General features: G+C 44.0%; 1 protein-coding gene across 1 annotated transcript in view; it reads right to left on the bottom strand.

Annotated features, from left to right (window-relative positions):
* Positions 1–11396, bottom strand: part of Sms (spermine synthase) — a 47009-nt gene extending 35613 nt beyond the window's left edge. The window contains exon 1 of the mRNA XM_052171027.1: positions 11070–11396. Within this exon, the coding sequence (XP_052026987.1) occupies positions 11070–11118 (49 nt within the window). The 5' untranslated portion in view covers positions 11119–11396. The remainder of the gene's footprint in view (positions 1–11069) is intronic.
* Positions 11397–13326: the final 1930 nt, after the last annotated feature.

The raw sequence follows: 13326 nt of genomic DNA, 5'->3' as shown, positions 1-13326 counted from the left end.
CTATCCATATACTCTATAAAAAGCAGACATCTTAGGTGACTGACAGTTTTCTACAGCATTTAATTAAAAAGTTGCTGACTTAGATACAGGAAATTATGGTTGTGTTATTTGAAGCTTAAGTTCTAACAAGTCACTTCTAGAAATTCAGATTGTCAAATTAAAGCTAAATGTCCTTGTTGATTAAGACACTCGAGCTAGAAAAGACCTGAGAACCAGGGGTCAGCAAATTAAAGTCCTTGGGCCAAATCCTGCTTAGCTGCTCTGCTCTAATCTGACCCTCCAGCTAAGCATTTTTAAAGAGTTATAAACTGTGGGTAAAGACACTTTGAGAACCTGGGACATAGAGCCTGATTGGCCTGCACCACCTGGACAGTTTACTATGTAGACCTTTATAGAAAATGTTTCCATAGTCCTCTGCCTTGAGGTCCCAGAGAGCCCGTAAGGTTGACTGTCTGTTCCTGAGTCATCTGGAAACATTGTGAAGTACAGGTTCTCAGGGCCTCACATGGTGCTTTTCCCATCAGGACTTTGTCACAGCATATGGCTCTGTTTATGTTTAGATTGTTTTGACTTGTGTCCTTTGTCTTCTCTCTACTATTCTCCCATGGCAATTGTATTTCCCTCGACTTCTAAGCTCTGAGGAAGGCACTTGAAGGCCCGCTGTGAAAGACTGCACCCAAATGTGCTAATTGTGCTGTGGAGGAAGCTTGAGGGACAGTTCCAAAAAATAAATTTTTTCTGCCATCAAAATATATGTTTGAACTGTTTAATCTCTTTGAATGCTATTTTACTGTTGATTCACAGGCTGGCACATATACTCTGACAGAAATCTTTGAATTGTTCATGAAAATACAAATAGCAGTATTAGGGACCTGACTTGTAAGAGATTCTGTGAGAGGCAGAGGCAAGCCAATGTCTTTGAGTTCAAGGCTAGTTTGGTCTACATAGAGCTCCAGGCCAGCCAAAGCAGCATGATAAGATCATATCAATATTCCCTCTCCTCTCCCTCTTCCTAATAGTAAAAGTAATAATAGTAGTTGTATTAATAATGTTAATAGATAGAAAGCTAGATGGTCATGATGTTGATAAAAGTCTTAGGAAAAATCCCTAGAAGTGGCAATCTTGTATTTCTTCTCTTGTGGTATTGAACCATTGCCCTTGTGCAAGCTGTATAAGTGCTATATCACTTGCTGTCCCCAACTTTTGGGGGGCGGGGATGCTTTTTTTAATCCTCATGCCTCAGTTTACTGGGATTACAGGCATGTACCACCAAGCCTGGCCAAGCCCACACTTTTTTCTTGTGCCCCCTCCCTCTTTGTGGAAGAAGCTAAAGGAAATGATTACTACTCTCCTATCCCTTGAGCCAGCCTGAGATATGACCTAATTATTTGTGATGAGGACATGAGGGGAAGTGGTGACTGAGGACCTTTATACCTCACAAAGATACCAATGTTGCCATAAACAGAAGGGAGTGGCTATTTGACTTGGGCTAGATATTTTCCTCAATGTTCTCTTCTGCTTTCGTTCATGGCTGTAGCCAGAGTTTACTCTTTTCTCCTTCTGAATGTATGCTGCTGAAACTGATGTATCACAGGATGACTTGTGATCCTTGACTGGGTCCTTCCTAGATGTGTCACATTGTTTATTCAGCATCAAATACAGTAAGTAGTTCTCAAGCTGTGAGTCGCATCCCCTTTGAGGGTCAAATGACCCTTTCACAGGGGTCACTTAAGGCCATCTGAAAACACAGATATTGTGATATCTCATTATGATAACATGATAACTTTATGATTCATAACAGTAACAAAATTACAGTTATGAAGTAACAATGAAAAAAACTTTATGGTCACCCCAACATGAGAAATTGTATTATTAAAGGGTCACAACCACATTAAGAAGACTGAGAACCTCTAGGTGGTCTAGGCCAGCCTGGTCTATGTAGTAAGTTCTGGAAGATCCAGTGAGGCACTATCTCAAAAACAAGGGGAAAAAAAGACAAATCTATAAAAAAAACTACTTTAGCAGTTTCTTTTTCTATAGCCTCTTCAAGCCAGAATCTTTATTCAAAGAAAAAACAACCACAAAACATGTTAGCTTTTTTTTTACATCTGTTTGTGAGTGGGCTCCTTTGTAGACATCAGAGGACAATTTGAGGGAGGTGATTCTCTCCTATTATGTGGGTTCCAGGGATTTTACCAGCTGAGCCATTTCTCCAACTCAGTTATTTTGTTAAAAGTCTTACCTTACCATATTTTTATACCTCATACTAAAAGGAGTTAATGGCAAGCTCTTTCTTCTAACACCAAAACCACCAAAGCTTGACTAGACAAACCGGGCCTAGAAACAGCAGACATTTATACAGGAAGGCCTACAATCTTCATTGCCAACCTCAAAACCAAAACTGAGGCACGAAAGCTTCAGTATGATACTTTTCAAAGCTTCAACATTAAGTGTCATTATAAAACATGCCACTTTATAAAACATAGTTTCCCAAAGGCTGATCCAATGCATCAGTCCTAAAATATTTTTAAAGTTTTTTTGTTTGTTTTTACATAAACCTTTACATTCAACTCTTATTTTCTAAGGCCAATAGAAAAATCTGGAAGGCCCATGGGCAGGCACATCACTTAGCCTTAACACTAAGACCTGTCTGTACTCCTGGAAGAGAGAATTTAGTTTAAGGAAAGCAACACCATGGAAATTGATTACTCAGGATATCACTACAGAATTTCCATCCTAGGGTAAAAATAATATGGTCATACAAACACTGGCTACTGTAACCAACAGCATGGGTGGGACACGGCTTTAAATAAAGATCTGGGTTCAACTCACAAGCCAACTTATTCCACCCCTTCTTTTGCCAGAACTTTCCAAATCTCTTGAGTCAACTAAATTTATACATTTTTATATCTACCTAAGCACCTTTATCAGCTGGCAGAGTTCCAAAGTATTTAGTCCTAAATATTATAATTAGTGTTAAGTACTTTATGTATCACTTGACACTCTTCCAAGCATTTTATTGATTATCCCACTCAAGGGCACAATCTTGTGTGATTTTGGTATCATTAATGCCTTTATGGAGAGGAGAGCACCAAGATGCATTTGTTAAACTGCACAACTATGCCAGCTCAGTGAATCTACAAAAACTATTGGCTCCTTTGGGTTTGGGGCTTGATTACTAGTATTGCTTAGTCCTCTATGATTTCAAAAAGACAGATGACACTATTGTTTCAGTGAATTCCAGGCCCATCACACCATAGGGCAGCAGAATTGTTTTCCTGAGATCTGGAAAAATGCCTAGTTGTTAAGGGTTTACATACTTGGTTTGCACATTCAGTAGAGGAGTTAGTTTTCTTTGCTTTTTAAAAGAAGCAAGCTTGCAATTGAACTACCATGAAATAGTGGTTAGTGCTGCAGGGCTCAACAGTAGGTTTGGTGGTGAATGTAGTGAAATAGTGGATTAAACACCCAGAATAAGCTGGGCGGTGGTGGCACATGCCTGTAATCCCAGCACTTGGGAGGCAGAGGCAGGCAGATTTCTGAGTTCGAGGCCAGCCTGGTCTACAGAGTGAGTTCCAGGACAGCCAGGGCTACACAGAGAAACCCTGTCTCGAAAAAAACCAAATCCAAAAAGAAAAGTACCAAAACAAACAAACAAACAAACAAAAAACCACCCAGAATAATTACTGACTCCAAAAAGTCAACTTACTAATAGCCATACTGGACAAATTTTTAAACACACAATCACAAGACAATATCTTTTAAAGATGCAGCCCAGGCTTAGCATGAACTTGGTTGGGATCCCCCCTACCTCAGCATCTCCACTGTCTGCAGGTCACAGGTATATGCCACCACACTCTTGCAAATGTCCAGTAATTTAATAAATGAATCCTTAGCTACAAGGGTTAGTGTACATAGGTTAGGGAGTTGCAATTAAATTAAAGATTGGCATCACTAATCTTTAGGATAGCAAATCCAAAAACAAAAGTACCAAGATCAAAGTTACTAAAGGCCTCTGGGCCTTAGCCTCAACTCCTAAGGAAGGAGCTGCCAATTCAAATACAGATTTAATTGTATGCAGAGGAGATGAGAAGATTCCAAACTGGTAATTCCTCCATCGCAAGAAAACCAAACTGGGTCTCTTTTCTCAAAACAAACAAGACAAATTGCCTACTGGAAACTCCTCTCCTTAATGGCTAGCACAGGGCTTCAGTTGACTTCAAAAAGTACCTTTCCTCTATTGAGAGGGAAGGAGGAGGCTGTCAGGGCCTCGGTCATTTTTTCAGCAGCAAGTGTCCCTCCCAAAGCATTTAAAACAAGAGAAAAGCATCCAATGAAAGCTAATACAGGTGTCTTGATATAAAGTACAAATTAACTTTACCATATGCTACCTCCACCAGCTTAAAGAAATGGAGATCAGGGCTAGAGAGATGGCTCAGTGACCATCTGTAATGGGATCAGATGCTGTCTTTTGTTGCGACTGAAGACAGTGACAATGTACTCAAATATATAAAATAAAATCTTTAAAAAAGAAAGAAAGAAATGGAGATCATGTAAGAACAACACTATATAGAAGCATTATGGATTTTTAAAAAATTTTTCATAAATACATTTTGATCAAAATTTTAATTGTAGGCCCCCAAAAAATAAATTCCCAGCAATGGGATTATTTTGGCTGAAGGCATCTTGAGCATGATCAATGCTACAAAGAATCTTCTACAAATCCAGAGGAAAGAGAAGTTGATTGAAACAACAACAAAAAGTTGCAACAAAGCAAATCAAAGCGGCATGCCAAAGAAAGGCAGACAGACTCTAATCATGGCCCTCTTCAAGCAGTCTATAAGTCATTTCAAGCACAATTCACTCATGGTAGAAAATCTAGCGAAGTAGAACCAATGTCTTCCTCCAAAGCTGTTTAATTCTGAGACACCCTGACCACCAAAGCAAAGTGAAAGGCTGGGTGCAGGGTTTGTGGTAAAAACAAGAACTGGATAGGAATGGATCTTCTGGGCTGATAACTGAGTTTATGGTTATACAGAAGGTACTGAGGATGCAGGAATGTTTTGTAAATGAGAAAAGGAAGCAAATGATCCAGCCTTTCTGCCAATGGAGACAAATGGTGAGACTGTGGCCAAGAAATAGAAGCCTGAAAACAGATGAGCAGTGAGTTTTGAGTGCACTGAGCAGGTGCTCTCAGTAAGACTCAAGGACAGGGCAGAGGAGGTTCTAGGGATAAAGCATGCCAAAGTATTCTGATACAGTTGGGGGACTGCCTTTTGTTCAGTGTTGCGTTCTTTTGTATTATTGCCCTCGCCTCCATCATCATCATCCGGTGTCTTTACACACACTGGCCAGAAGAGGGAGTCAGATCCCCTAGAGTTGCAGTTATAGGCAATTGTGAGCTGCCTGACTGGATCGCTGAAAAAGCGGTAAGAACTCTTTTATTCCTTTTCTTTCTCTTTTGTTTTGTTTTGTTTTTCAAGACAGGGCTTCTCAGTCTCTGAATAACATTCCTGGCTACTCTAGACCTAGCTCTGTAGACCAGGCAGGCCTTGAACCCCAGAGATGCACTGGTTTCTGTCTCAGCATTCTGGAATCTGGCTTTATTCACTTTCATCAGAATCAGAATTAACCCAAAGGAAGATGTTTACAATGCAAATTTAAGAAAAACCATGAAGAAGTGTGAGTTCCAGGACAGCCAGGGCTATACAGAGAAACCCTGTCTCAGAAAAAAGAGAGACAGAGAGGAAGGGAGAGGGAGAGGGACAGGGAGGGGGAGAGAGGGGCTAGACTGGAAGTAATACCCAAGCACTAAACAACCAGCACCCTGAGGGAAGGTGGAGCCTTCCGCCACAATTTACATGCAAAATAGATGTTTCTAAGAAAGACCAGGAGTTTTGCAGATAGTTTATCACACTAATAATTTAGGCCAATTACCTTTGTGGGTACTACTGACGTTTTGGGCTGTGGTAGGCCTTTTTAGGCATCTTTAACATGTTTATCAGAGTAGCTATAGCATATCTACAGTCTTGTTCTATTTTGAGGCAGGGCCTCAAGAACCCTAGGCTGAACTCACTATGTAGCAAAAGACGGCTAATCTTCTTGCACCACCTACTAAGTGCTGGGATTACAGGCACAGTGAGAGTAATCAGCAGAAGGCTTCATGTATGCTTAGGTAAACTGAAGTCTCCAGCACCATTTCTCCAGAAGCCACCAAATTTCCCTCACACTGTGGGGCATGGAAAAAATATCCCAATTGGCAATCACTACCTTAAAAATTAAGGAGTTTGGCAATTAGGACAGCAGCAAAGACCTTGCAATCAAATAGGTAATCTCACATAAAGGTTGAAAATCTCAAAGAGGATAGGTGACACATGAGTCATCCCATCATCCAGTATGCAAGAAGATCTTGGGTTCAAAGCTAGCCTCCATTGCACAAGCCCCTCCTCCCTCCCAAAATCTGGAACCTTCAATGGGCCTAGTATATTAATACTTAAAATGCAGGACTAGGCCTGCCAAACACACACAAGCAAATAATAAGCATGCTTCAAAAGCGTTCTTAAAGCAGAACCTGGACCTGGTAGAGGGCACTCCAAGTAAAATAAAGGTGTGGGCGATCCCACACTCTATTAGCATCTAGGGATTCACAAGGAGCCAGTAAACCCAACACAAAGGGCCTTTCCATTTGAATGGGGAAAATACATACCTATATTTTTTTCACTAACTTAAATCAGCACTTTCTCCCATTTATGTCAACTACTCACTCCTACCTGTTATAACCAATGAAATCGTTTTTTATGTCCTATACTTCCAGCTGAAAACAGGGATTTTGTTCTGCAGTAGTCTAAACTTCTCTATGTTTACTGATCCTGTTGCTCATGTTAGGCCTTGTTGGTGACCACACCTTTAATCCCAGCATTCAGGGGGCAGAAACACACAGTAGTTTCAAGGCCAACCTGGCCTACATAGTGCCAGGGCTCCATGAAGTGATTCTGTCTCCAAAAACCAAAACAGAGAAAGGGATGGGAAGAAGCAGCATATGTTATTCTGGGGAGGGGTGTTTTGAAAGTTGCAGTTTAAGTAATCCCTATTTTCAACTGGAAGTATATGAAATGATTTCATTGAGCCAGGCAGTGGTGGCACAGGTCTTTAATCCCAGCACTTGGGAGGCTAGCCTGGTCTACAGAGTGAGTTTCAGGACAGCCAGGGCTACTACACAGAGAAACTCTTGTCTCCAAAAGACCAAAAAAGAAAAATTATTTCATTGATTATAACAGGTAGGAGTAAGTAGTTGACATAAGTGGGGGAAAGCACTGATTTTCAGTTAGTGAAAAATTATAGATCTGTATTTTCCCCATTCAAATGCATTAATTCATTCACTTAAAATATTTGTTGTAGGCTGGGGAGTGGCTCAGTGAAACAGGTTGCTTCACATGCATAAAGCTGTATATCCAAGTTGCATAAGGCCCTAGGTCCTATCCCTAGCACCACACTAAGAAGTGATGCAAAACTTACACCAAACCTTTTCAGCTAAGACTATTTATTAAGTAGTCTTCTATTCATATTAACCAAGATTTCTGTTACAAAAGTATAGTCTGAATGATGCACCTCATTCTACTTCCCTACAGAAACCCATAATCAATGGTCCCAAAAGCAAAATGAATGGCATCAAGTGGATTTCCAAAATCTCTCCCCAGCCTCAGAACTCTATAAAGAAAAACTGCCTGGATCACATATAAACATTTATCACACAATCATTAGCATTTATCCACCAGAACTATGTATGTCCAAGACACAGATCACTCAACCTCCCAGATATACTCAACCCAAGAGAAGACAAAAAGAATCATAAGCAACAGAAGTTTTTAAAGCTGACTGGCTAGCAAAACACTTCCCCAACAAGCAAGAAGCCTTGCTGGGACCAGAACAAGAGGATGTCCTCCACCAGTCCTAAGATACCTAACTACACCCTGGAACTAATTTATTCTTGTTGGGTTTGAGCTGAAAAAAAAAAAAAAAGGAATCTCATGTTTCCTGAGATCAACACTCCTCAGAGTTCAACACTTCACTTACAGAATGACCAAAGATGAGGTTTGTTTTAGCAAAAACAATTTTCTGGGTTTCTTCATCAGTCAGAATGATAAATACTAACTAAGTGGTTAGGTTGCAGGTAGTTTGCATTGGTAACTAGGTTAGATGGAACTGAAACAATAACATTGCTAAGGAGTTCAAGTTTAATTCCACTAAAATCACATCATGGAACTGCTCCATTAGGAAGGATTACTGACAAACAGGAGGAGGGAGAGAGAAGAGGCATCCAAGCTCCACAACCATTTGACTCACCCTTGAGTCACATCCAATACTTCCATGCCAAGAGTAATGCCTTTTGACTCACTATCAACAATTAAATTAAATGTTTTTGGAGACCTCACACATGGATTTCTTACCAAGTACCCCTTTATTGGAAAAAAAAAGGAATTTAAAAATCCTTGTGATGTAGTCAAATCACTCCATTTCTAAAATGTGGATCTGGATAAGGACATACCTTACTCTTCATTTATTGACAGAACACTAAGAACTCCAGATCTTACATACATAGATATATATGCATACACCTGAACATAGTAGCCATTTTTTTCTTCTAAAAGGTATCATCAAGATTTTCCTTTGTACCGTTAGGTGCACTCCTTTTGAGATAGGATCTCAGTCTATTGTCCAGGTTGGCCTTGAACTCTCGGAACTCTCCTGCCTCTGCCTTCAGGGTATTGGGATTATAGGAATGTGCCACCTGGTGTCTACTCCAAAGCATCCTTGTTTCTGTATTGTTTTAAAATCCAATTAAACTGTCTCTGCCTCTGGGTGCTGAGGTTAAAGGTCTGCCAATAAGCTTGGCTTTAGTTTTCTTATTTTTAATTAGGAGCAAAGTGTGAGTTAAAACATTAACAGCTAATGTTTGTCTCTTTTGGAGGAGGGGCGGGTCGAAACAGGGTTTCTCTATTCAGCCCTGGCTGTCCTGGAACTTGATTTGCAGACCAGGCTGGCCTCAGACTCACAAAAAGATCCACATGCTCTCTCAAGAGCCTTCCATCAAGCTTTAAGTGTGGCTGACCCTTTATTTTCAATGTTTAAACTAAGCTGAAGAAGGTTTACTCTTCTGTGGAAGTGCTAGAATTTTTCTGACCCCATGCTGAACTCACCATCCCTCAAGCCTACTGGAAAAGCGATGCAGGAGATAAATAGAAGAGTCCCTTTGGCGATTACTTGAGGAACACAGTCCCCAAATTCACACCTTCCCACCTGGGAGGCCTTGCTCTACACAACAGTTTCTTCACATTCCTCGCCAATAAACTCCAGGTGCTAAAACTCCCATTAACCAATCAGCCCTGTAAGCTGCCAAGATAACAGTAGAACCTTTGTGATCTTAACACACTCCTCCAGCTCCACCCAAGTACCACCACATCTATAGATTCTCTCCCAGCTGTCTCCCTTTCGTCCATCCTCACCTAAGAAAAGTGGGAAGTGAACGGGTGAACGGTGCTTTCTTTTTCTTCAACTCTATTCCCACCACCCAAGCACACTGGCTCTAGTTCATGTGTACACAATAAAAGCCCTATGAGGTGTGCACTGTCCCTTGCTTTCCTTTGTTTTTTCTTGTTTTTTGTTTTGCTCCCCAGAAAAAGGTGAGGCTCCAAAACGTTACAAAATAGACCCAAAAGGCCACCCACAGAACAGAATCAATTAGAAAAGGCAGACTGAAATCCAGGTTTTGCTCCAAATCCCCCGATTTATTTATTTATTTATTTATTTGTTTATTTATTTATTTATTTGTCTTTGCATTTATTGATCTTGCGAGCTCCGAGATCTTTTAGGATTGGAGGAAAAAGTACAAAAGTGGGAGCTCATAAGGTCAAAAGCAATTAAGTCGGTGTTAAAAAAAAAATCCCGACAGAAAAGGCAGAGTGAAATCCAGGTGTTCCATTAATGGAGAAACCAGAAAAAAATGCAAGACAGAGGCAACACACTACGTGTGGGATGATATGGTTAGTGGAAGCCTGCCGCAGTCGCACGTTTAAAGGCCCAGCCATTCCCGCCCACTGCGCCCATGCTTGATTCTCTCAAAGAAAAGAAGCCCGAAGTGCATCCCTATCCTCCAAAATTCCATCACGCAATAAAGATCCTCCCAACCATTTCTGCTGAGACCAGGCTCGAATATCTGAGCCTCCCGGATTAGGGCTGATGGTGACGGTGCTGGCTCTAGTTCCCGCGCCCAGATCTCATCCCTCCCCACCCCCAATGATAATAATAATCATTTCCTTTCTCTGTCCTCCTGGTCCCTTTTCAGAGGATTCTTCATCTTCTTTGATGGACTAAGAATCCTGCAAGCGCTGAGTGGCCCTGGTCCTTCTTCAGCCCTCGCTGCCCTTAAGGGGAACCCCCGACACACACACACAGAGACACACACACACACACTCACACACATACACACCCAAGAGGGAAATTCAGCAGCCTGCCAGCACAGGAAAAGGTGGCTTGGGCAGCAGTCCCGCGCCTCGCACACCCCTCGCTCAGGCCTGCCTCACCCGCCGTGCCTCGAAGGAGCTAAGGCGCTCCGGTACCCGCCCCTACCGGGGATCCGCCGCACCCCACCGACTGAAAGGGATCCCCCCCCCACAACCGGGCGCGGAGGGCGGCTAGCCCGCGTGGACCGACGCTCCAGGCCCGGAAGGGCGGTGCGGCTGGCACACACGGACGCAGCTCTCCCAGGCCCCGCAGTGCGGCCAGGCTCCAGCTCAGCCGAGGACCAAACGCGGTGGGGACCGTGGGGGCGCGGTGCGGCGCGGCCTCCGCCGGTGCACGAGGGCCCGCAGCGTGCTCAGCGCAGCAGCCGGGAAGACGCAGGCGCCGCGCGGCCGTCCGCATTGTTCAGCCCTGCCGCGCGCGCCCCGGAGGAGCCTGGCCCTGTGGCCTCAAGCCCCATAGGCGCGGAGGGAATGGGTCGCGCCAGCACCGCTGCCGCTGCCACCACCGCCGCCACGGCACCCAGTGCAGGTGGCGGGCAGCGCCCTCACCTTTGGTGCCGAGCATGAAGTCGAGCGTGCTGTGCCTTGCTGCTGCCATAGTGTGGCGAGGCCCTGTGCCATGCCTGGGGAGGCGACCGCGGGAGACTGAGGGACCTCGCGGCGTGTCAAGCTGCGGGCCGGCGGGGAGTGCGCTGCGCCGGGGGAGGCCAGGAGTAGGAGGTGGGCGGGGCCGCGGGCAAGCGACCCGGGGCGCAGGGGCGGGGCCGACCCGCCTCTTAGAGGAGGAAGCAGGGACGCCTCCAGTCCCGAACTTGAAGCGCTGGGTGTGAGGCCTCGCTAATGGTGGAATCGCGGGCGCCGGCTCCCTGGCATGCGTCACGAATGGCCGCGCCCTGTGCTAAAGCTTTAGCCATGCTCTCCCGCCATTCGCCATCCGTTAGGAGGTCACCTCAGCTTTAAATGGCTCAGCGCGACTTCCGGGGGGCCTCCCTATACACTTCCCCATATGCCTACCCCTCCTCCCCAAGCAAAAGCCCCAGTTACTTCCTGACCATTTGAAGAAAAGAAAATGCTACCACCCCTGTGATGTAAAAGTACAAGCCTGACTTTTTCTTTAAATGCAAGCGAACCCCACTGGGATTATTCACGACATTTCTATTGCTAAGGGGTAGTATTGGAGAATAGAATAGAATGCTCCTAGACTCAAGGAGCATACATTTTCATGCAAATTTGGAAAAGAATCAAGGACTAAAGCTGAACTGAGAAGTTGCAGATTTGAGAGCCTCTTCCACAGGACTTCCCCCTCCTTGGCGCCTCTATTTTTTGTCAATGGGCCTACAGCCTTGGCCTCCTTTTTTGACCGTTAGTAGCATTCAACAAGATGGGACAAAAGAGAACTAAAGTGCCTGTGGGATAAAGCGATCCTTTATTGCACAGGCAAAATCCCAGGACAAATTGACTCCATCCTTGTATGGGTTGCTGTGCCTCTCCCAAAACCAGGAATTGCTGTAATGGTTGTTAAACGTGAGATTAGTGAACTCAGTGTCTCCTCAACATCACAAAAGCATTAATTTTAGCTCTTCCTTAGGCCATTTGTAGTGGTGCTTTGCTTTGGTTTGGTTTTGGTTTGTTGGGGTCTTTTTATGTTTGTTTGTTGATTGATGGGCTGCTTGGATGGTTGATTGGTTTTGCTGAGTCCTTCCCTGTCCTGCAAGAACCTAACACTGACTTCTTAACTGTCGTTCAACACTGCATCTCTTTTCACTGTGCTCCTAATTTGTTCCTATCTGTAGCCATCTGTGTTTATTTCCTTCTCTGGGGAACCAGAGAGTTCCTCAGTTTTGGAACCTAATTTGTGCTCGGCTCCATCAGTGCCAATGTATCAGTGCCAAGCTTCTCTTTCTGCCGTTCTTCTGGAGTCAAGTCGCTGGAACATAGCTGTCCTGTGTGGTGCAAGGGTGGTGAAGCTTGACGTGCAGGACAGGTGCTTCATTCTCTGCCAACATTGGGGCAAGTCACCTGCCTGCCTTCACTTAGCTTCACTATCTGCTGTCACCGTCTTGAATTTCTTGAGAATTTCTGAGCAGAAGGTGTTGAGGTTTGACTGATAAGTATATAACTGGTCTTGCTCAGTAGATTGTGGAGAATAGTGCAGACCACCATGGGCTCTCAGCTGAAGCACATCCTCCCCAGAACTTGTACTTCACCATGCAAAGAAGTAATGTCAAAAGAGAGGCATGAAGAGAAAAGGATACTCCATATAGGATCAGTCTTGTCGGGGTGATGTTAGCAGTTTCCTGCAAGGAGCTTCCCACTAATGTACATAATCCTGGCAAGACTATTAAAGATAAGAAATAGGGGGTGGGCTGGAGAGATGGCTCAGAGGTTAAGAGCACCAACTGCTCTTCCAAAGGTCCTGGGTTCAAATTCCAGGCAACCATATGGTGACTCACAACCATCTGCAATATGATCTGATGTCCTCTTCTGTGTGTGTCTGAAGACAGCTACAGTGTACTCATATAAATAAATAAATAAATCTTGAAAGAGAGGAAGGAAGGGAGGAAGGAAGGGAGGGAGCCTGATAGTAGTGGCACACATCTTTACTCCCAGCACTTGAGAGGTAGAGGCAGGCAGATGCGGCCATAGGGAGCAGCAGTATTAGGAGGTATGGCCTTGTTGGAGGAAGTGTGTCAATGTGGGCAAGAGGCTTTGAGGTCTCCTATGCTCAAGCATAGAGCAGTGTGGCACACAGTCTCCTTCTGGTGCCTGCAGATCAAGATGGAGAACTCTTGGTTCCTCCAGCATG

The sequence above is a fragment of the Apodemus sylvaticus genome, chromosome X (genome assembly GCF_947179515.1).
Source record: "Apodemus sylvaticus chromosome X, mApoSyl1.1, whole genome shotgun sequence".
Taxonomy (NCBI): domain Eukaryota; kingdom Metazoa; phylum Chordata; class Mammalia; order Rodentia; family Muridae; genus Apodemus; species Apodemus sylvaticus.
The sequence above is the reverse complement of the archived record's forward strand: the minus strand, read 5'-3'. Positions and strand labels throughout refer to the sequence as shown.